Source organism: Oncorhynchus kisutch, linkage group LG1, assembly GCF_002021735.2.
Source record: "Oncorhynchus kisutch isolate 150728-3 linkage group LG1, Okis_V2, whole genome shotgun sequence".
In the NCBI taxonomy this organism is placed as follows: domain Eukaryota; kingdom Metazoa; phylum Chordata; class Actinopteri; order Salmoniformes; family Salmonidae; genus Oncorhynchus; species Oncorhynchus kisutch.
This window is the reverse complement of record NC_034174.2, coordinates 70,988,329-71,011,915: the sequence shown is the minus strand read 5'-3', so window position 1 is coordinate 71,011,915 and position 23,587 is coordinate 70,988,329. Positions and strand designations below refer to the sequence as shown.

The window sequence follows — 23,587 nt, the reverse complement described above, 5'->3', positions numbered from 1 at the left end:
GGACTGGCCACCCCACATAGCCTGGTTCCTCTCTAGGTTTCTTCCAGGGTTTTGGCCTTTCTAGGGAGTTTTTCCTAGCCACCGTGCTTCTACACCTGCATTGCTTGCTGTTTGGGGTTTTAGGCTGGGTTTATGTACAGCACTTTGAGATATCAGCTGATGTACGAAGGGCTATATAAATTGATTTGATTTGATTTGATTACAGGTAACTTTCAAATAAGCAGTTATTTGGGTCCGGGTTGGAACTTCTGATTTTAACATGAAACCACTTAAGCAGGTTTCCTCATGATGCACTTCTCTGCATTTGAATGTCATTATAGATTTGGCATCTCTTTACCGTTAATTGTCCAGTATTAACCTTAAATTGTTCAACACTTTATACCAGTTGAAGTTTTGTCCAGACCATTGCATTCCTTCGGCTTTGGCAAATACTCCTGTATCAGCATGGAAGCGTTCCTGAGCATCTCTTGCAAGTGCTTTACAGTCTTGGTGTAGCTGCCATTTTGTACCCCAAGAGGGTGGAAGAGGTTTACAGACTCTGCATCACTAAATACAGCAGGGAGTCCCATCTCACTTGGAACCAGAGGCTTTCCAATAAAGCTGTGAAGCAACTTCCTGCCCTGAAGGCTATTTTCTAGGAAGCTCAATGCATCACGTAACCTGCTAGCCAAGTGTTCAGGGTACCAGTCAGAAGGCTCTTTACTCAAAAGCAAGTGAATTAACACTGTTTTGAAGTGATGATCTGTAAGGATACTTCTGCCTGTGAGGCCCATTTGCTTTTTGTGAAGGAACGCTACAATTCCAAGGCAGTGAATGTGGCAGGAGTTTTCGGGCAGGTGATTGGCCAGGTACTTCAGGAAGTGGTCCTTGTAAGTGGTCAATGAGAGGCTCCAGTATGTGTCCAAGGAGTTGTTCATAGTTGGGGTGGAAGGAGAAATGGTGAATAAGCCTCAGTGTCTTTATGTTTCACCACGGGAGCCATATCGAAGGTTATCACCTTCCCTGATCTGAATCGAACCATCAGAGCTCCTGGGGCGTCTATGTTGCGAAATGTAGCTCAAATTCGTACTTGTGGGATATCTGTCCCCAAGCTTTTCTAATTGTGGTCTGGAACCATTTGGTAACCTTGGTTTTGGCCAGGTAAGGGGTGTGTTTTGAGCAAAGAGCGCTACCCAATACATCAGTGACTTTTACCACTTTGACTTTCTCATTGTCACAACACATCAGGCATAGCATATCATCATCTCCTATGGCAGCTGTGCGACACGGGCAGCCATTTTGGTTCACACCACCATCCACCATGTTGACTCTACCACAGCCCTCCATTTCAGGTGGCATATCATCAATAGCTTGGTTACACCAGAGTTGAAACTGGAAACTGTATGGCTCAACGGGGCAATGGGGACTATGATGTCACACACAAGGGAACTGATCCTGCCCTCCACCACAAAGTCTTCAATCACCATGCCAACCTCCACATCACTCATGCTCCTCATGGCTTCTAATAGGTCATTAGCAAAACAAACTCAGTCACCCTCCAGCTCTCATTGGGTGAGACTTTGACACATTTGTCATAAAAACGGTTGAGTGTATCACAGTCCGGTAGCGGAACTTCAGCCGAGAGGTTTTTTCACGACAGAGATGTCTTCCATATCCTCCTGAATTATCTCTCCTGGATGGTGGTTCTTCTGTAAACGTCTTCTGAAGAATGTAATGGAGAAATGAACAAAAGAGATGAGGGAGTATGTGTTCCATAGGTACCAGGTGTAGTCGCTCTCCGAGTCTATGATATTATTGACATGCTCCTACTGCTGGTCATCCTTTGATGATTCGCTGAGAATCGGTGTCTCTTCCTGGTTTGTGTTATATTGTTCTGTGAGATGTTGCTGGTCGTCTAACTTTCTGAGGTTAGGTGGTACTTTTACTTCCTGATGTGTGTTAGACGGCTGGTCTGTGAGATGCTCTTGCTGGTTCCCCTCTGATGATGTACTGAAGATGGGTGGCGCCTCCTGTTCTGCTTCCTGGTCTGTTTTCGATTGCAGTTGGTCGACCTGAGATTCTTCCTGACGCTCTGGTGATGTCTGTTGGTCACTATGGCAACTACCACTCTGGACCTCTTGTGGCCACTGTCGATTGACATTCGCCATGTCCTTGTCCAAGTGGTACAGCTTCTTGTCATTGTGAAATGCCTCTGTGTCCGAAGCAGGCTGCTCTTGGTCGTTTCCTTGTGAAAGCGTTAATGATAGCCTGAGGTCAATGGTAGACTGTTCCTTGTCCTCTGGTGAGAGGTTTTGCTCTGTCTTAGGTACATCCTGGTGTACTTGTGAAAGCTTATGGTCAATGTGAGATCCCTCCTCTTTCTCTTCATCTTTCTTCTCTTTGTTCTCTTGAGAATGTTTCTGTTCGATAAGAGTCTCTTTCAAGCCCTTTTGATAATGGTTCTGGTTGATTTGATAGACCTGTTTTACTTCAAGTTGTAAGGGTTTTTGGTCGATGGGCCCTTCCTCTTGGGTTACCAGTGGTGACACTTCCTGTTCCAGCTTTGCCCTCTCCCTCAGCAGCCAATCTTCATGCCCATTATGTGATCGTCCTGCTCCTGAACCTGTCCTGTTCTGTCCTCTCTGGGGATGGGATACAGTAGACTAACTGCCAGCACAAACACCCGAAGAATGGTATCTTGCATCCTTAACATTGTCTCTGTGGAGTAGAATAAGACAAGGATTTACATTTTGCAATCTACACAACCTACTCCACATTTTCAAAGTGAATTACAGAACATTTTCCAAATAATTATGTATTTTTTTAAACACCCCTAGCACATTTGGCAGCCATTACAGCTATGAATTGTTTTGAATAAGATTCTACCAACTTTAAACAACTCTTAGGGCAGCGTTTACCAAACTAGGGGTGCACGTTTTGGTTTTTGCCCTAGTGCTACACAGCTGCTTCAAATAATCAAAGCTTGATGATTAAATAGATTTTTTGAATCAGCTGTATAATGCTAAGACAAAATCCAAAATGTGCACCCCTTGGGGTCCCCAGGACCGAGTTTGGGAAAAGCTGTCTTAGGGCAACATTTATCCATTGTTTTTGTCAAAATTGTTCAAGCTCAGTAAATTGAGTTGTAATTAATTGATGGACAGCAATATTCACACTGTGTCTCTGAAATGTAAGTCAGGACTGAGGCTGGAACACTCAACACCTCTTGGAAAGCTATTCTGGTATGTCTTTTGCATAGAAAATTGTGTAATTGCCCCACTGAAAGATACAACTCTATCCCAGGGGTTTCAGAAGACTGAGATGTGTATTCCTCTAACTTTTTACCTGGGTTTTGCTCCTTTCATATTTCTTTTGATCCTGACAAACTCCCCAGGCCCTGCCGGTGGCAAGCATACACATAACATGATGCTGCCACCACAAAAATGTCAAATACAATGGCACACAGAGGCAGATGTGACTCGTTATCTCAATGTCAATGACATCAGCATGCTTTTATATCCTAGTGTCAACATTATTTTTATATACATATTATCCGTTGACCGGTAAAGAATTTGAATATGCACAAAAGGGGAGATACATAAATAATGAGTGTGCTTTTAAATGGAGTAATCCCTCCCAAAATGTGGAAAATGTTCTATAATTGTTCGTTCACTTTGGAAATGTGGAGTAGATTGTGTACATTGGTAGGATAAAATCCTATGTAATATAATTAAAAAATATATTTTGGCAGTAAACTCTGAAGACTTTGACTTGTAAGGGAGAATGGTTCAACTTGTCACAGGTGTGACAATGAGCCTCCATTGATTATTATGCATGCTTCTACCCTTCTAATTGAATGATTGATCCTGTAATTGGTGCTGGAGAGGACGACTGCCGTTTCATGGGCTCTTAACCAACCATGCTATTTTTTTTTCTCACGCATTTTTCGTAACTTATTTTGTACATAATGTTGCTGCTACCGTCTCTTATGACCGAAAAGAGCTTCTAGAAATCAGAACAGAGATTACTCACCTTGAACTGGGTGAAGAATTTCTCTTTAATGAGTCGGACCAGAGGGATTTACTCCAGACACGCAAACAGGCCCTCATCCCCATCATTCGCACGAGGAAGAGACGGCAAAGATATTGCGGAAAGAGAGAGGGGTGCCTTGTGAGGATGGCTAATCTGCCCTTGCCATCCGTAGTACTGGAAAATAAATTGGATGAGCTAAAAGCACGTATATCCTAGCAACGGAACATTTAATAACTGGGATATCTTATGTTTCACCGAGTCGTGGCTGAACGACGGCATGAATAGAAGAGTATCTCATGATAAGCTGTAGACCACACTATCTACCTAGAGAGTTTTCATCTGTATTTTTCATAGCTGTCTATATACCACTACAGATCGATGTTGGCACTAAGACCACACTCAATGAGCTGTATACCACCATAAGCAAACAGGAAAACGCTCATCCAGAAGTGGCGCTCCTAGTGGCCGGGGACTTTAATGCAGGGAAACTTAAATCCGTTTTACCTCATTTCTATCAACATGTTAAATGTGCAACCAGAGGGAAAAGAACTCTAGACCATCTTTACTCCACACACAGAAACACGTACAAAGCACTCCCTCGCCCCCCATTTGGCAAATCTGACCATCATAATAATCTGTGGTCAGATGAAGCAGATGCTAAGCTACAGGACTGTTTTGCTAGCACAGACTGTGGAATATGTTCCGTGGTTCTTCCGATGGCAGTGAGGAGTACACCACATCAGTCAACAACTTCATCAATAAGTGCATCGATGACTTCGTTCCCACAGTGACCGTACGTACATACACCAACCAGAAGCGATGGATTACAGGCAACAGCCACACTGAGCTAAAGGGTAGAGCTGCCGCTTTCAAGTAGCGGTACTCTAACCTGGAAGTTAAGATTTTATGGTGAAACATCTCGCTCCTTGTTCTCTCTGTGACGCAACATTGTATCTGTCCCATTATGGTGTCTGTGTGAGTATGGGCAGCAACATTGAGGCCATCTCATCTCCATTTTGAAGAAGAAGAAGGGAACGCCTTCTCAATGAAGTGTGCGATTACTCAATTCAATGTAAACAATGCCATTTTATTAAACTTTGGCAAAGGGTCACATCTACAAAACTTAGTGTACTCTGTTCGTAACTGATCATAGTTTTGGGAACAGAAAACTGTATTGAGATCAGGCTTTTCTTCGATGAGAAAATCAGCCAAATGTCGGCCCAGTTCCATCTCGATCCATACTTTCCCACTTCCAGCCACTGGGCTTCCTCTCTGACGCAACATTGTATCTGTCCCATTATGGTGTCTGTGAGAGCATGGGCAGCAACATTGAGGCCATCTCATCTCCATTTTGAAGTAGCCCATTTTCTTTTTCTAGTACTTCTTTGAGTTGGTCAACAAACTGAAAGGGTGCATACTGCCACCTGGAGTGTATTGTTTGAAAAGGTATAAAACCAAGGTTGGTGATTTACTGCTACCAACAGTTGGGTCGATCCACAAAATGAGTGCCTTTTGCTTCTCTTTGATATTTTAAGAAAGGTCAAAATTGTGCACCGATATTGCATTTTAAAAGCCTGTTATATTAATTGAAGTGCCCTTAAATATAGACCACATGGATGATTCAATAAGCAGATTTTTAATATGAATAATGCCTTGCTAAAGTGCCAAAATGACTAATTTTGACATGTGACTGCACACCCTCTGACTTCTTTGGAAGATTTTAACCCTACTTAATACCAACATTTCTCCAAGAGTCCACCATCATTGTAAAGCCCTAGTTTTTTTGTTGCTTTGTTATTTTATACCCAACTATAACATCTTCCGTCAAGATAGAACTGCCAAAGGGGGCGGAGTTGCAGTTTACTGCAGAGATAGCCTGCAAAGTAATGTCATACTTTCCAGGTCCATACCCAAACAGTTCGAACTACTAATTTTGAAAATTACTCTCTCCAGAAATAAGTCTCTCACGGTTGCCGCCTGCTACCGACCCCCCTCAGCTCCCAGCTGTGCCCTGGACACCATTTGTGAATTGATCGCCCCCCATCTAGCTTCAGAGTTTGTTCTGTTAGGTGACCTAAACTGGGATATGCTTAACACCTCGCCAGTCCTACAATCTAAGCTAGATGCCCTCAATCTCACACAAATCATCAAGGAACCCACCAGGTACAACCCTAACTCTGTAAACAAGGGCACCCTCATAGACGTCATCCTGACCAACTGGCCCTCCAAATACACCTCCGCTGTCTTCAACCAGGATCTCAGCGATCACTGCCTCATTGTACGTATCCGCTACGGAGCCGCAGTCAAACGACCACCCCTCATCACTGTCAAACGCTCCCTAAAACACTTCTGTGAGCAGGCCTTTCTAATCGACCTGGCCCGGGTATCCTGGAAGGACATTGACCTCATCCCGTCAGTTGAGGATGCCTGGTCATTCTTCAAAAGTAACTTCCTCACCATTTTAGATAAGCATGCTCCGTTCAAAAAATGCAGAACTAAGAACAGATACAGCCCTTGGTTCACCCCAGACCTGACTGCCCTCGACCAGCACAAAAACATCCTGTGGCGGACTGCAATAGCATCGAATAGTCCCCGTGATACGCAACTGTTCAGGGAAGTCCGGAACCAATACACGCAGTCAGTCAGGAAAGCTAAAGCCAGCTTCTTCAGGCAGAAGTTTGCATCCTGTAGCTCCAACTCCAAAAAGTTCTGGGACACCGTGAAGTCCATGGAGAACAAGAGCACCTCCTCCCAGCTGCCCACTGCACTGAGGCTAGGTAACACGGTCACCACTGATAAATCCATGATTATCGAAAACTTCAATAAGCATTTCTCAACGGCTGGCCATGCCTTCCGCCTGGCTACTTCAACCTCGGCCAACAGCTCCGCCCCCCCCGCAGCTCCTCGCCCAAGCCTCTCCAGGTTCTCCTTTAACCAAATCCAGATAGCAGATGTTCTGAAAGAGCTGCAAAACCTGGACCCGTACAAATCAGCTGGGCTTGACAATCTGGACCCTCTATTTCTGAAACTATCTGCCACCATTGTCGCAACCCCTATTACCAGCCTGTTCAACCTCTCTTTCATATCGTCTGAGATCCCCAAGGATTGGAAAGCTGCCGCAGTCATCCCCCTCTTCAAAGGGGGAGACACCCTGGACCCAAACTGTTACAGACCTATATCCATCCTGCCCTGCCTATCTAAGGTCTTCGAAAGCCAAGTCAACAAACAGGTCACTGACCATCTCGAATCCCACCGCACCTTCTCCGCTGTGCAATCTGGTTTCCGAGCCGGTCATGGGTGCACCTCAGCCACACTCAAGGTACTCAACGATATCATAACCGCCATCGATAAAAGACAGTACTGTGCAGCCGTCTTCATCGACCTTGCCAAGGCTTTCGACTCTGTCAATCACCATATTCTTATCGGCAGACTCAGGAGCCTCGGTTTTTCGGATGACTGCCTTGCCTGGTTCACCAATTACTTTGCAGACAGAGTTCAGTGCGTCAAATCGGAGGGCATGCTGTCTGGTCCTCTGGCAGTCTCTATGGGGGTGCCACAGGGTTCAATTCTCGGGCCGACTCTTTTCTCTGTGTATATCAATGATGTTGCTCTTGCTGCGGGCGATTCCCTGATCCACCTCTACGCAGACGACACCATTCTATATACCTTCGGCCCGTCTTTGGACACTGTGCTATCTAACCTCCAAACAAGCTTCAATGCCATACAACACTCCTTCCGTGGCCTCCAACTGCTCTTAAACGCTAGTAAAACCAAATGCATGCTTTTCAACCGGTCGCTGCCTGCACCCGCATGCCCGACTAGCATCACCACCCTGGATGGTTCCGACCTAGAATATGTGGACGTCTATAAGTACCTAGGTGTCTGGCTAGACTGCAAACTCTCCTTCCAGACTCATATCAAACATCTCCAATCGAAAATCAAATCAAGAGTCGGCTTTCTATTCCGCAACAAAGCCTCCTTCACTCACGCCGCCAAGCTTACCCTAGTAAAACTGACTATCCTACCGATCCTCGACTTCGGCGATGTCATCTACAAAATGGCTTCCAACACTCTACTCAGCAAACTGGATGCAGTCTATCACATTGCCATCCGTTTCGTCACTAAAGCACCTTATACCACCCACCACTGCGACTTGTATGCTCTAGTCGGCTGGCCCTCGCTACATATTCGTCGCCAGACCCACTGGCTCCAGGTCATCTACAAGTCCATGCTAGGTAAAGCTCCGCCTTATCTCAGCTCACTGGTCACGATGGCAACACCCATCCGTAGCACGCGCTCCAGCAGGTGTATCTCACTGATCATCCCTAAAGCCAACACCTCATTTGGCCGCCTTTCGTTCCAGTACTCTGCTGCCTGTGACTGGAACGAATTGCAAAAATCGCTGAAGTTGGAGACTTTTATCTCCCTCACCAACTTCAAACATCAGCTATCTGAGCAGCTAACCGATCGCTGCAGCTGTACATAGTCTATTGGTAAATAGCCCCTCCCTGTTGAACATAATAAACGTCCATTCCCCATCACAAGGCGATTTATATCTGCTTTAAAATGAAACTGTGATCATATAACTTTGGAAAAACTGGGCCCTGGTGACTGCTGATTGGTTGATTCTGCTACTGATTAAAGTCATCACCAGGTGTTGCAATTACTTGGGTGCTGTAGCTAGTGTATAAAACACACAAGCAAATGGTGGTTCTCTCATACTCCTTTTTCCTGCTCTGGATTGTTGAGAGAGATTTGGTGGTGAATGACAAGATGGTGGTGAAATTGATGCTTTTGCTCATGAGTTACTACTCTGCTTTCGGTTTGCCAGGTAAGGGCTTCCCTTTAGCTGTTGATGACAGGAATGACACTGAGTTTCTGTGGGGTGAGAAGTTGAGGTTTGATGACGACTCTGAACCCAAGGTCAGATCTCGTTCCCAAAATGTGGCCACTCCCATGTTGGAGCATTCTCATAAGCCAGACTATCTGAAGCTACCAGAATACATCCCTATTCGTGCTTCTGAGGACCAAGCGAATGTCTTCAATCCTGAAGGGAAGTTCAGGCCGCTGCCACTCTCAGTCAAGCACATCCTGCTGCCCACCGCCTCTCCACCCACCACTCCTCCAGTTCACTCTAAGAAGGTTGAGGTCCTGTGCCACCTCGACAGGATTTATGTGAGAATCAGAAAGGACGCCTTCACCAACCCCGACGCCTGCAAGTACCTCAAACTCCACAAATGCAAAGTCAACCAATCCACCGCGGAACACTACTACATGCTCTACAACATCAAAAGCTGTAGCTTCCATAGAAAGGTTGGCTACCAATGCCATCAGAAATACAATCCCCTGTCACTCAGACATCAAATGTATGCCCTGAGTGATCCAGTCAAATTGCAATGGTCTGAAGGGATTATATTTCCATGGCTGTAATGATTATGTTCAGATGTCTTGGTGGTTTTTAGAGTTGTGTTTCCTATTCCAGTGTACCGCTGACTATATTTCCTACTCCAACGTGCTGAAGTACGAGCCAGAGGCCATAGGCGGTATTGTGAGGGAGTTGCCATTCTCTGTTCACATCGAATGCCGCTACAATCGGTGAACCACCACTTCATCATGATTTCACATTTGGTGGCTACGTTCCAATGTCCACACTAGCATATCCTATACATGGCTCCATACATGGTAGTATGCTAGTCTGGATATGATTTGAGTGTCTGACTGCACTAATGGCCATTTTCTACAGGATCCACCACTCTTACAAGTTTGGCTTTCATCCTCGTTTGGCGGGAAAAGTCTTCAAGGCCCTTAGATCCAAGGTTGGCGTCACCCTCACATCTTATGATGGTGAGTTGACTTGACAGATGTCACCTAAATCTGAATGCACTTGCAGTTTTGTTTTCTATTAAAGAACCTTAACTCTATCCTTTCTCTTCAGAATCATGGAACAAGCTCACTGGAAATACAACCTATATCATTGGACAACCAATGTACTTTGAGGCCAAAGTTCCCACTATTTCTTTGCATCGGCGGGTGTATATTAACAACTGTTATGTGACTGCTAGCCCCAACTCCACTCTCAAATACACTGTGGTCGACAACTATGGGTAAAACTAATTTGTTACAGAACTACAATTTATCTTGGCCTGGTTTTGTTTTGTTCATGGTAGTTAATTTCTTGCTAGTTAATTGGCTAGATTCCACAGCTGGGCAGTTTACACAGGCAGCCTATTTCTATTTTGTCCACTAATTGCTTGAAAGACCAATCACATCAAGTCTTTAAACTTATCTGATTGGTCAAATTGACATTTGATGTGGGAGTACAGAGCTTAGCATGTCTCCCAAGGCTACAGAAATTTTGGTTTGGGAAAATGGATTATTTTCAGGAGTTGGGTAATTGGTTAAGGGAAGAGGATTGGAGGGAAAGAGGTTGGGTTTGAATTTGACTCTAGCAATAACAGGGAAAGGGGTATGTCAAGTTGAAATTGGGCCAGATGCCAGTTCGCGTTATGGAGGTGAAATTGAAGGGGTAAAGGTTTGCGATGCTGGACATGGTTATGATAATGATGCATTTTGGTCCAGTGGGACAGGTTTTTGAAGAGGATGGAACCAGGTATTTTGGCTGATCCAGGGGTGGAAAAGAGGGTGTGCTTTTGAGTCGGTGGATGCGACTTGTTTCTTTAGATCAGAGGGAGCAGGCGCACTGTGCGCCGCAACTAGTATAGTCTTGCTTTGTGCCACCCCAGAAATCACTCCCTTCAATGGTGCGCAATGGAAGTTGAAGATTCCTGTGTGAAGTTTGGTGCGACGCAGACCCAGTGGCAACACGGTGTGTCACTGTCAGCCCTTTTGATTTGAGTCAGTCTTTACCTGACAAGATCATGTTAGGATGTATCAGTTATCCTGTTGGCGCTTTTGTGGTGAATCCACTGCTCTGTTTCAGCTGCAACATTTATGGTCATGTCACAATGTGTAGGAGAGATTCCAAAATGTGGATGTGTACAGAAGGGCATGGGATAGAGGGTTGTGTAGTTTCGTTGGATAAAGTGGTCGACTGTAGGGTGCACATGTTGCTGGGGATCAGAAGTGTCCGGTGGCTAGTCTGAGTAGTGCTGAGGGAGGGAAGTAGAGAATGGGTCAAGGGTGAGCAATTCTGAGGATTCCTGTGACTGGGATGTCTGACAGCACAGAGGGATAGGCCAATGACTGACATGTATGCTTCAGTAAGGTACAGAGGACAAGCAGTGTGTGTAGCATGGTAGTGTCCTGTCCTCTCAGCCCATTGGCCTGGGGAAGGATCAGATGAGGTTAAAGTAGGGTAATATTCAGTGTATTTTTGGTTCCCATTTTGTATCAGTGTCATGGGCCTATAATTCAGTTGGGGGTGGTAATGCAATATATGGGATGCCAAGTGTTAAACCTCAACCAAGAGAGAAATCACAATGGTCTGCCTGTGTAAACAGCCCTAGTGTCTTTTGTAACTCAGTCCCTAGTTTACAAGGCGAGAATAAGAACCAGCGAGTGAACCTTGTCCCAAATTGGAGTGTTAAGTACACAATCTTCTCTTCACTAGATGCATGGTGGATGGCAAGAATACTGTCCAGTCAAAGTTCCTGTCACACACAACCAACAATGCTTTGAGGTTCACTGTCGGAGCTTTCATCTTCCAGGGCCTGGACAATCAGGTCTGACTCATGTGTGAATCTCCAAACAACTAAGCATGATGGTTTGCTGCTTTAATACTATAGGCCTACAGTAATGCACCTTAAAGAAAGTACATTTATTTTCTTCCAGAAACTCCACTTGCACTGTGAAATAACTACAGGGAATGTCACTCCAACTCCAAGTTTCAAATCCTGCAACTATGACACAAAGACTAAAAAGTAGGTTCACCTGAGTGATTGACTTGAGTTCTGAGGGACTCCTTGCTATGAGGGTTAACTAATATTTCTTGTGATTGTCCTAGGTGGGTGGCACTGTATGGTGCAGCTGCGGTTTGCTCATGCTGTGTCGGCTCTTGTCCTTCTCCTTCTCTACAACCCTCCGGTGAGCATATAGGCCCGGTTCATAACCAGTCTTGTCTCATTGTCACCAACCCTTTCACCTGAGCGCATTAGAGAATGGGGAATGGGTAGCCATTTTGACGACTTAATGTGGGCATTCATACCACCATTTTACATTATGGTTTGACTGTAATCTGTGGAAAATGCAATACTTATCTAATAACGCTCTCATAGCTCACGCACAAACTGTGACCAGTCATTTTACGACGATGGCCCATGACGACCATGCTAAAAATAAAACCTGGAGCATGGAACCCTTCAAAGACGGGGCTACTGAAGGTACTCAGTCCCTCTGCTTAATTCTTAAGAATGTTCATTATGTTAATATATGAGCACAAATTTCTGAAAATAATAGCTTTTCCCTCATTGTTTTAGGTGCTGTTGGGAGAGTTTGATGAGCAGTGGACAATTCTTTTGATAAAATAAACTTTTTAAACTCATGTGTATTGAGTTCCTTCAAAATGGCTGCAGAGGTACAGGCAGAACTGGGTTGAAATATTGAAGTTGATTACTTTCAGACAAACATATTTTTTTATTTGAAGTAGTTGAATATTGGAATGTGTTTGGAAATTATTGGTATGTAATTTTAAAATATATAAATCCAACATATAAACTTAATTTCATGAGCTGAAATGAAAGAACCCAGGAATGTTCCATATGTACAAAGCTTAGTTCAAGTTTTCACATTTGAAATCCATGTTTGATCATTTCTCCTTTGCCAAGCTACTCCATCACCCTGGCAGGTGTGGCAAATCAAGAAGCTGATTAAAATGCATGATCATTACACAGGTGGACCTTGTGATGGGCACAAGGCCACTCTTATATAAGCAGTTGTCACACGACCACAGATGTCTAAATTGAGGGAGTGTGCAGAATTTGGTTAATTTCACTACCATAAACTGCTGCACATTTTAGAGAACTGAGCATTGTCTAACTGGCCTCGACTGCAGACCACGAGGAACTATACCAGCCCGGGACTTTACTTTAACTACCGTTATTTTTTCTCATACTTTTTCACTCCGGACGCTTTATCTGGACACGATTCGTCAGCACCTCCAACAGCCGACGCCAAGTAGTAACATTAACATGATGCCTTCTAATTGCAGTCGCTGTACTCCCCTTACGGCGAGGATAGCTGTGCTACAAGCCCAGCTCCAGACGCAATCGTTAGGCAAGGGTAACTTCAGTGTAGGAAAGGATGAAACAGCGTCTGTGCCACCAGTAAGTACAGATAGTAGTATAAATCCCCTGGCACAGTCCCCGCAGCCGGACAACTTTCTCACGGTTTCTGGAAGGAAATGCTGTAGGAACGCTCAACCGGTGTCGCTCATTCAGCCAACAAACTTTCAACCGGTTTTCCCCATTAAGCAGCGAGTCAGAGGCAGAGTCCTCTCTGGTCTCTACTCCTCCCGTTACGGGGTCTGAGACGCCGAAGCTTCCCACCATTAGCTCTGACAAATTGAAAACTCATTGTTCGACTCCATTACCCGCAGTGTTAGACTTAAAACGAATCATCAAGCGATCATACACTGTTTACCAAGGGGCAGGGCTACCGACGTTAAGGCTAATCTGAAGATGGTGCTGGCTAAAGCTAAAACTGGCGAGTGTATAGAGATATTGTTATCCACGTCGGCACCAACGATGTTAGGATGAAACAGTCAGAGATCACCAAGCGCAACACAGGTTCTGCGTGTAAATCAGCTAGAAAGATGTGTAGGCATCGCGTAATTGTCTCTGGCCCCTCCCAGTTAGGGGGAGTGATGAGCTCTACAGCAGAGTCTCACAACTCAATCGCTGGTTGAAAACAGTTTTCTGCCCCTCCCAAAAGAGAGCATTTGTAGATAATTGGCCCTCTTTCTGGGACTCACCCACAAACAGGACCAAGCCTGACCTGCTGAGGAGTGACGGACTCCATCCTAGCTGGAGGGGTGCTCTCATCTTATCTACCAACATAGACAGGGCTCTAACTCCTCTAGCTCCACAATGAAATAGGGTGCAGGCCAGGCAGCAGGCTGTTAGCCAGCCTGCCAGCATAGTGGAGTCTGCCACTAGCACAGTCAGTGTAGTCAGCTCAGCTATCACCATTGAGACCGTGTCTGTGCCTCGACCTAGGTTGGGCAAAACTAAACATGGCGGTGTTCGCCTTAGCAATCTCACTAGGATAAAGACCACCTCCATCCCTGTCATTATTGAAAGAGATCATGATACCTCACATCTCAAAATAGGGCTACTTAATGTTAGATCCCTTACTTCAAAGGCAATTATAGTCAGTGAACTAATCACTGATCATAATCTTGATGTGATTGGCCTGACTGAAACATGGCTTAAGCCTGATGAATTTACTGTGTTAAATGAGGCCTCACCTCCTGGCTACACTAGTGACCATATCCCCCGTGCATCCCGCAAAGGCGGAGGTGTTGCTAACATTTACGATAGCAAATTTCAATTTACAAAAAAAAAGAAGACTTTTTCGTCTTTTGAGCTTCTAGTCATGAAATCTATGCAGCCTACTCAATCACTTTTTATAGCTACTGTTTACAGGCCTCCTGGGCCATATACAGCGTTCCTCACTGAGTTCCCTGAATTCCTATCGGACCTTGTAGTCATAGCAGATAATATTCTAATCTTTGGTGACTTTAATATTCACATGGAAAAGTCCACAGACCCACTCCAAAAGGCTTTCGGAGCCATCATCGACTCAGTGGGTTTTGTCCAACATGTCTCTGGACCCACTCACTGTCACAGTCATACGCTGGACCTAGTTTTGTCCCATGGAATAAATGTTGTGGATCTTAATGTTTTTCCTCATAATCCTGGACTATCGGACCACCATTTTATTACGTTTGCAATTGCAACAAATAATCTGCTCAGACCCCAACCAAGGAACATCAAAAGTTGTGCTATAAATTCACAGACAACACAAAGATTCCTTGATGTCCTTCCAGATTCCCTCTGTCTACCCAAGGACGCCAGAGGACAAAAATCAGTTAACCACCTAACTGAGGAACTCAATTTAACCTTGCGCAATACCCTAGATGCAGTTGCACCCCTAAAAACTAAAAACATTTCTCATAAGAAACTAGCTCCCTGGTACACAGAAAATACCCGAGCTCTGAAGCAAGCTTCCAGAAAATTGGAACGGAAATGGCGCCACACCAAACTGGAAGTCTTCCGACTAGCTTGGAAAGACAGTACCGTGCAGTACCGAAGAGCCCTTACTGCTGCTCGATCATCCTATTTTTCTAACTTAATTGAGGAAAATAAGAACAATCCGAAATTTCTTTTTGATACTGTCGCAAAGCTAACTAAAAAGCAGCATTCCTCAAGAGAGGATGACTTTCACTTTAGCAGTGATAAATTCATGAACTTCTTTGAGGAAAAGATTATGATTATTAGAAAGCAAATTACGGACTCCTCTTTAAATCTGCGTATTCCTTCAAAGCTCAGTTGTCCTGAGTCTGCACAACTCTGCCAGGACCTAGGATCAAGAGAGACGCTCAAGTATTTTAGTACTATATCTCTTGACACAATGATGAAAATAATCATGGCCTCTAAACCTTCAAGCTGCATACTGGACCCTATTCCAACTAAACTACTGAAAGAGCTGCTTCCTGTGCTTGGCCCTCCTATGTTGAACATAATAAACGGCTCTCTATCCACCGGATGTGTACCAAACTCACTAAAAGTGGCAGTAATAAAGCCTCTCTTGAAAAAGCCAAACCTTGACCCAGAAAATATAAAAAACTATCGGCCTATATCGAATCTTCCATTCCTCTCAAAAATTTTAGAAAAGGCTGTTGCGCAGCAACTCACTGCCTTCCTGAAGACAAACAATGTATACGAAATGCTTCAGTCTGGTTTTAGACCCCATCATAGCACTGAGATGGCACTTGTGAAGGTGGTAAATGACATTTTAATGGCATCGGACCGAGGTTCTGCATCTGTCCTCGTGCTCCTAGACCTTAGTGCTGCTTTTGATACCATCGATCACCACATTCTTTTGGAGAGATTGGAAACCCAAATTGGTCTACACGGACAAGTTCTGGCCTGGTTTAGATCTTATCTGTCGGAAAGATATCAGTTTGTCTCTGTGAATGGTTTGTCCTCTGACAAATCAACTGTAAATTTCGGTGTCCCTCAAGGTTCCGTTTTAGGACCACTATTGTTTTCACTATATATTTTACCTCTTGGGGTTGTTATTCGAAAACATAATGTTAACTTTCACTGCTATGCGGATGACACACAGCTGTACATTTCAATGAAACATGGCGAAGCCCCAAAATTGCCCTTGCTAGAAGCATGTGTTTCAGACATAAGGAAGTGGATGGCTGCAAACGTTCTACTTTTAAACTCAGACAAAACAGAGATGCTTGTTCTAGGTCCCAAGAAACAAAGAGATCTTCTGTTGAATCTGACAATTAATCTTAATGGTTGCACAGTCATCTCAAATAAAACTGTGAAGGACCTCGGCGTTACTCTGGACCCTGATCTCTCTTTTGAAGAACATATCAAGACCATTTCAAGGACAGCTTTTTTTCCATCTACGTAACATTGCAAAAATCAGAAACTTTCTGTCCAAAAATGATGCAGAAAAATTTATCCATGCTTTTGTCACTTCTAGTTAGACTACTGCAATGCTCTACTTTCCGGCTACCTGGATAAAGCACTAAATAAACTTCAGTTAGAGCTAAATACAGCTGCTAGAATCCTGACTAGAACCAAAAAATGTGATCATATTACTCCAGTGCTAGCCTCTGTACACTGGCTTCCTGTCAAAGCAAGGGCTGATTTCAAGGTTTTACTGCTAACCTACAAAGCATTACATGGGCTTGCTCCTACCCATCTCTCTGATTTGGTCCTGCCGTACATACCTACGCGTACGCTACGGTCAAAAGACGCAGGCCTCCTAATTGTCCCTAGAATTTCTAAGCAAACAGCTGGAGGCAGGGCTTTCTCCTATAGAGCTCCATTTTTATGGAACAGTCTGCCTACCCATGTCAGAGACGCAAACTCGGTCTCAAACTTTACTGAAGATTCATCTCTTCAGTGGGTCATATGATTGAGTGTAGTCTGGCCCAGGAGTGGGAAGGTGAACGGAAAGGCTCTGGAGCAACGAACCGCCCTTGCTGTCTCTGCCTGGCCGGTTCCCCTCTTTCCACTGGGATTCTCTGCCTCTAACCCTATTACAGGGGCTGAGTCACTGGCTTACTGGGGCTCTCTCATGCCGTCCCTGGAGGGGGTGCATCACCTGAGTGGGTTGATTCACTGATGTGGTCGTCCTGTCTGGGTTGGCGCCCCCCCCCCCCCCCTTGGGTTGTGCCATGGCGGAGATCTTTGTGGGCTATACTCAGCCTTGTCTCAGGATGGTAAGTTGGTGGTTGAAGATATCCCTCTAGTGGTGTGGGAGCTGTGCTTTGGCAAAGTGGGTGGGGTTATATCCTTCCTGTTTGGCCCTGTCCGGTGGTGTCCTCGGATGGGGCCACAGTGTCTCCTGACCCCTCCTGTCTCAGCCTCCAGTATTTATGCTGCAGTAGTTTATGTGTCGGGGGGCTAGGGTCAGTTTGTTATATCTGGAGTACTTCTCCTGTCCTATTCGGTGTCCTGTGTGAATCTAAGTGTGCGTTCTCTAATTCTCTCCTTCTCTCTTTCTTTCTCTCTCTCGGAGGACCTGAGCCCTAGGACCATGCCCCAGGACTACCTGACATGATGACTCCTTGCTGTCCCCAGTCCACCTGACCGTGCTGCTGCTCCAGTTTCAACTGTTCTGCCTTATTATTATTTGACCATGCTGGTCATTTATGAACATTTGAACATCTTGGCCATGTTCTGTTATAATTTCCAACCGGCACAGCCAGAAGAGGACTGGCCACCCCACATAGCCTGGTTCCTCTCTAGGTTTCTTCCAGGGTTTTGGCCTTTCTAGGGAGTTTTTCCTAGCCACCGTGCTTCTACACCTGCATTGCTTGCTGTTTGGGGTTTTAGGCTGGGTTTATGTACAGCACTTTGAGATATCAGCTGATGTACGAAGGGCTATATAAATTGATTTGATTTGATTTGATTACAGGTAACTTTCAAATAAGCAGTTATTTGGGTCCGGGTTGGAACTTCTGATTTTAACATGAAACCACTTAAGCAGGTTTCCTCATGATGCACTTCTCTGCATTTGAATGTCATTATAGATTTGGCATCTCTTTACCGTTAATTGTCCAGTATTAACCTTAAATTGTTCAACACTTTATACCAGTTGAAGTTTTGTCCAGACCATTGCATTCCTTCGGCTTTGGCAAATACTCCTGTATCAGCATGGAAGCGTTCCTGAGCATCTCTTGCAAGTGCTTTACAGTCTTGGTGTAGCTGCCATTTTGTACCCCAAGAGGGTGGAAGAGGTTTACAGACTCTGCATCACTAAATACAGCAGGGAGTCCCATCTCACTTGGAACCAGAGGCTTTCCAATAAAGCTGTGAAGCAACTTCCTGCCCTGAAGGCTATTTTCTAGGAAGCTCAATGCATCACGTAACCTGCTAGCCAAGTGTTCAGGGTACCAGTCAGAAGGCTCTTTACTCAAAAGCAAGTGAATTAACACTGTTCTGAAGTGATGATCTGTAAGGATACTTCTGCCTGTGAGGCCCGTTTGCTTTTTGTGAAGGAACGCTACAATTCCAAGGCAGTGAATGTGGCAGGAGTTTTCGGGCAGGTGATTGGCCAGGTACTTCAGGAAGTGGTCCTTGTAAGTGGTCAATGAGAGGCTCCAGTATGTGTCCAAGGAGTTGTTCATAGTTGGGGTGGAAGGAGAAATGGTGAATAAGCCTCAGTGTCTTTATGTTTCACCACGGGAGCCATATCGAAGGTTATCACCTTCCCTGATCTGAATCGAACCATCAGAGCTCCTGGGGCGTCTATGTTGCGAAATGTAGCTCAAATTCGTACTTGTGGGATATCTGTCCCCAAGCTTTTCTAATTGTGGTCTGGAACCATTTGGTAACCTTGGTTTTGGCCAGGTAAGGGGTGTGTTTTGAGCAAAGAGCGCTACCCAATACATCAGTGACTTTTACCACTTTGACTTTCTCATTGTCACAACACATCAGGCATAGCATATCATCATCTCCTATGGCAGCTGTGCGACACGGGCAGCCATTTTGGTTCACACCACCATCCACCATGTTGACTCTACCACAGCCCTCCATTTCAGGTGGCATATCATCAATAGCTTGGTTACACCAGAGTTGAAACTGGAAACTGTATGGCTCAACGGGGCAATGGGGACTATGATGTCACACACAAGGGAACTGATCCTGCCCTCCACCACAAAGTCTTCAATCACCATGCCAACCTCCACATCACTCATGCTCCTCATGGCTTCTAATAGGTCATTAGCAAAACAAACTCAGTCACCCTCCAGCTCTCATTGGGTGAGACTTTGACACATTTGTCATAAAAACGGTTGAGTGTATCACAGTCCGGTAGCGGAACTTCAGCCGAGAGGTTTTTTCACGACAGAGATGTCTTCCATATCCTCCTGAATTATCTCTCCTGGATGGTGGTTCTTCTGTAAACGTCTTCTGAAGAATATAATGGAGAAATGAACAAAAGAGATGAGGGAGTATGTGTTCCATAGGTACCAGGTGTAGTCACTCTCCGAGTCTATGATATTATTGACATGCTCCTACTGCTGGTCATCCTTTGATGATTCGCTGAGAATCGGTGTCTCTTCCTGGTTTGTGTTATATTGTTCTGTGAGATGTTGCTGGTCGTCTGACTTTCCGAGGTTAGGTGGTACTTTTACTTCCTGATGTGTGTTAGACGGCTGGTCTGTGAGATGCTCTTGCTGGTTCCCCTCTGATGATGTACTGAAGATGGGTGGCGCCTCCTGTTCTGCTTCCTGGTCTGTTTTCGATTGCAGTTGGTCGACCTGAGATTCTTCCTGACGCTCTGGTGATGTCTGTTGGTCACTATGGCAACTACCACTCTGGACCTCTTGTGGCCACTGTCGATTGACATTCGCCATGTCCTTGTCCAAGTGGTACAGCTTCTTGTCATTGTGAAATGCCTCTGTGTCCGAAGCAGGCTGCTCTTGGTCGTTTCCTTGTGAAAGCGTTAATGATAGCCTGAGGTCAATGGTAGACTGTTCCTTGTCCTCTGGTGAGAGGTTTTGCTCTGTCTTAGGTACATCCTGGTGTACTTGTGAAAGCTTATGGTCAATGTGAGATCCCTCCTCTTTCTCTTCATCTTTCTTCTCTTTGTTCTCTTGAGAATGTTTCTGTTCGATAAGAGTCTCTTTCAAGCCCCTTTGATAATGGTTCTGGTTGATTTGATAGACCTGTTGTACTTCAAGTTGTAAGGGTTTTTGGTCGCTGGGCCCTTGCTCTTGGGTTACCAGTGGTGACACTTCCTGTTCGAGCTTTGCCCTCTCCCTCAGCAGCCAATCTTCATGCCCATTATGTGATCGTCCTGCTCCTGAACCTGTCCTGTTCTGTCCTCTCTGGGGATGGGATACAGTAGACTAACTGCCAGCACAAATACCCGAAGAATGGTATCTTGCATCCTTAACATTGTCTCTGTGGAGTAGAATAAGACAAGGATTTACATTTTGCAATCTACACAACCTACTCCACATTTTCAAAGTGAATTACAGAACATTTTCCAAATAATTATATATGTATGTTTTTAAACACCCCAAGCACATTTGGCAGCCATTACAGCTATGAATTGTTTTGAATAAGATTCTACCAACTTTAAACAACTCTTAGGGCAGCGTTTACCAAACTAGGGGTGCACGTTTTGGTTTTTGCCCTAGTGCTACACAGCTGCTTCAAATAATCAAAGCTTGATGATTAAATAGATTTTTTGAATCAGCTGTATAATGCTAAGACAAAATCCAAAATGTGCACCCCTTGGGGTCCCCAGGACCGAGTTTGGGAAAAGCTGTCTTAGGGCAACATTTATCCATTGTTTTTGTCAAAATTGTTCAAGCTCAGTAAATTGAGTTGTAATTAATTGATGGACAGCAATATTCACACTGTGTCTCTGTAATGTAAGTCAGGACTGGGTCTGAAACACTCAACACCTCTTGGAAAGCTATTCTGGTGTGTCTTTTGTATAGAAAATTGTGTAATTGCCCCACTGAAAGATACAACTCTATCCCAGGGGTTTCAGAAGACTGAGATGTGTATTCCTCTAACTTTTTACCTGGGTTTTGCTCCTTTCATATTTATTTTGATCCTGACAAACTCTCCAGCCCCTGCCGGTGGCAAGCATACACATAACATGATGCTGCCACCACAAAAATGTAAAATACCATGGCACACAGAGGCAGATCTGACTCGTTATCTCAATGTCAATGACATCAGCATGCTTTTATATCCTAGTGTCAACATTATTTTTACATACATATATTATCCGTTGACCGGTAAAGCATTTGAATATGCACAAAAGGGGAGATACATAAATAATGAGTTTGCTTTTAAATGTAATCCCTCCCAAAATGTGGAAAATGTTCTATAATTGTTCGTTCACTTTGGAAATGTGGAGTAGATTGTGTACATTGGTAGGATAAAATCCTATGTAATATAATTAAAAAATATATTTTGGCAGTAAACTCTGAAGACTTTGACTTGTAAGGGAGAATGGTTCAACTTGTCACAGGTGTGACAATGAGCCTCCATTGATTATTATGCATGCTTCTACCCTGCTAATTGAATGATTGATCCTGTAATTGGTGCTGGAGAGGATGGCTGCCGTTTCATGGGCTCTTAACCAACCATGCAATTTTTTTTTCTCACGCATTTTTCGTAACTTATTTTGTACATAATGTTGCTGCTACCGTCTCTTATGACCGAAAAGAGCTTCTAGAAATCAGAACAGCGATTACTCACCTTGAACTGGGTGAAGAATTTCTCTTTAATGAGTCGGACCAGAGGGATTTACTCCAGACACGCAAACAGGCCCTCATCCCCATCATTCGCACGAGGAAGAGACGGCAAAGATATTGCGGAAAGAGAGAGGGGTGCCTTGTGAGGATGGCTAATCTGCCCTTGCCATCCGTAGTACTGGAAAATAAATTGGATGAGCTAAAAGCACGTATATCCTAGCAACGGAACATTTAATAACTGGGATATCTTATGTTTCACCGAGTCGTGGCTGAACGACGGCATGAATAGAAGAGTATCTCATGATAAGCTGTAGACCACACTATCTACCTAGAGAGTTTTCATCTGTATTTTTCATAGCTGTCTATATACCACTACAGATCGATGTTGGCACTAAGGCCGCACTCAATGAGCTGTATACCACCATAAGCAAACAGGAAAACGCTCATCCAGAAGTGGCGCTCCTAGTGGCCGGGGACTTTAATGCAGGGAAACTTAAATCCGTTTTACCTCATTTCTATCAACATGTTAAATGTGCAACCAGAGGGAAAAGAACTCTAGACCACCTTTACTCCACACACAGAAACACGTACAAAGCACTCCCTCGCCCCCCATTTGGCAAATCTGACCATCATAATAATCTGTGGTCAGATGAAGCAGATGCTAAGCTACAGGACTGTTTTGCTAGCACAGACTGTGGAATATGTTCCGTGGTTCTTCCGATGGCATTGAGGAGTACACCACATCAGTCACCGGCTTCATCAATAAGTGCATCGATGACTTCGTTCCCACAGTGACCGTACCTACATACACCAACCAGAAGCGATGGATTACAGGCAACAGCCACACTGAGCTAAAGGGTAGAGCTGCCACTTTCAAGGAGCGGGACTCTAACCTGGAAGTTTATAAGAAATCCTGCTATGTCCTCCGACGCACCATCAAACAGGCAAAGCGTTAATGCAGGACTAAGATCGAATCATACTACACCGGCTCTGACGCTCATCGGATGTGGCAGGGCTTGCAAACTATCACAGACACTTCAAGGCAAGTAACACTGAAACAGGCATGAGAGCACCAGCTATTCCGAACAACTGTGTGATCATACTCTCCGCAGCCGATGTGAGTAAGACCTTTAAAAAGGGCAACATTCACAAAGCCGCAGGGCCAGACGTATTCCCAGGATGTGTACTCCAAGCATGTGCTGACCAACTGGCAAGTGTCTTCACTGCAATTTCCACCTCTCTCTGTCTGAGTCTGTAATACCAATATGTTTCAAGCAGACCACCATCATCCCTGTGCCCAAGAACACTAAGGTACCCTTCCTAAATGACTACCGACCTGTAGCACTCACGTCTGTAGCAATGAAGTACTTTGAAAGGCTGGTCCTGGCTCACATCAACACCATTATCCCAGAAACCTCAGACCCACTCCAATTTGCATACTGCCCTGACAGATCCACAGATGATGCAATCTCTATTGCCACACTGCCCTTTCACACATGGACTAAAGGAACACCTATGTGAGAATCCTATTCATTGACTACAGCTCAGTGTTCAAAAGCATAGTACCCTCAAAGCTCATCACTAAGCTAAGGACACTGGGACTAAACACTTCCCTTTGCAACTGGATCCTGGACTTCCAGATGGGCC

General features: G+C 44.6%; 1 protein-coding gene and 2 pseudogenes across 1 annotated transcript; 1 reads left to right on the top strand and 2 right to left on the bottom strand.

Annotated features, from left to right (window-relative positions):
• Window positions 1-368: 368 nt before the first annotated feature.
• Window positions 369-3,922, bottom strand: LOC116376227 (inositol 1,4,5-trisphosphate receptor-interacting protein-like; annotated as a pseudogene).
• Window positions 3,923-8,680: 4,758 nt separating this feature from the next.
• Window positions 8,681-12,511, top strand: LOC109878457 (zona pellucida sperm-binding protein 3). The gene is made up of 9 exons (XM_020470680.2): window positions 8,681-9,324; window positions 9,494-9,606; window positions 9,755-9,855; window positions 9,947-10,115; window positions 11,582-11,693; window positions 11,803-11,891; window positions 11,975-12,054; window positions 12,246-12,350; window positions 12,447-12,511. Exons 1-9 carry the CDS (start codon window positions 8,716-8,718, stop codon window positions 12,464-12,466), a joined length of 1,398 nt encoding a protein of 465 aa, XP_020326269.2. The 5' UTR covers window positions 8,681-8,715; the 3' UTR covers window positions 12,467-12,511.
• A 5,787-nt stretch (window positions 12,512-18,298) lies between these two features.
• Window positions 18,299-20,077, bottom strand: LOC109878439 (inositol 1,4,5-trisphosphate receptor-interacting protein-like; annotated as a pseudogene).
• Window positions 20,078-23,587: the final 3,510 nt, after the last annotated feature.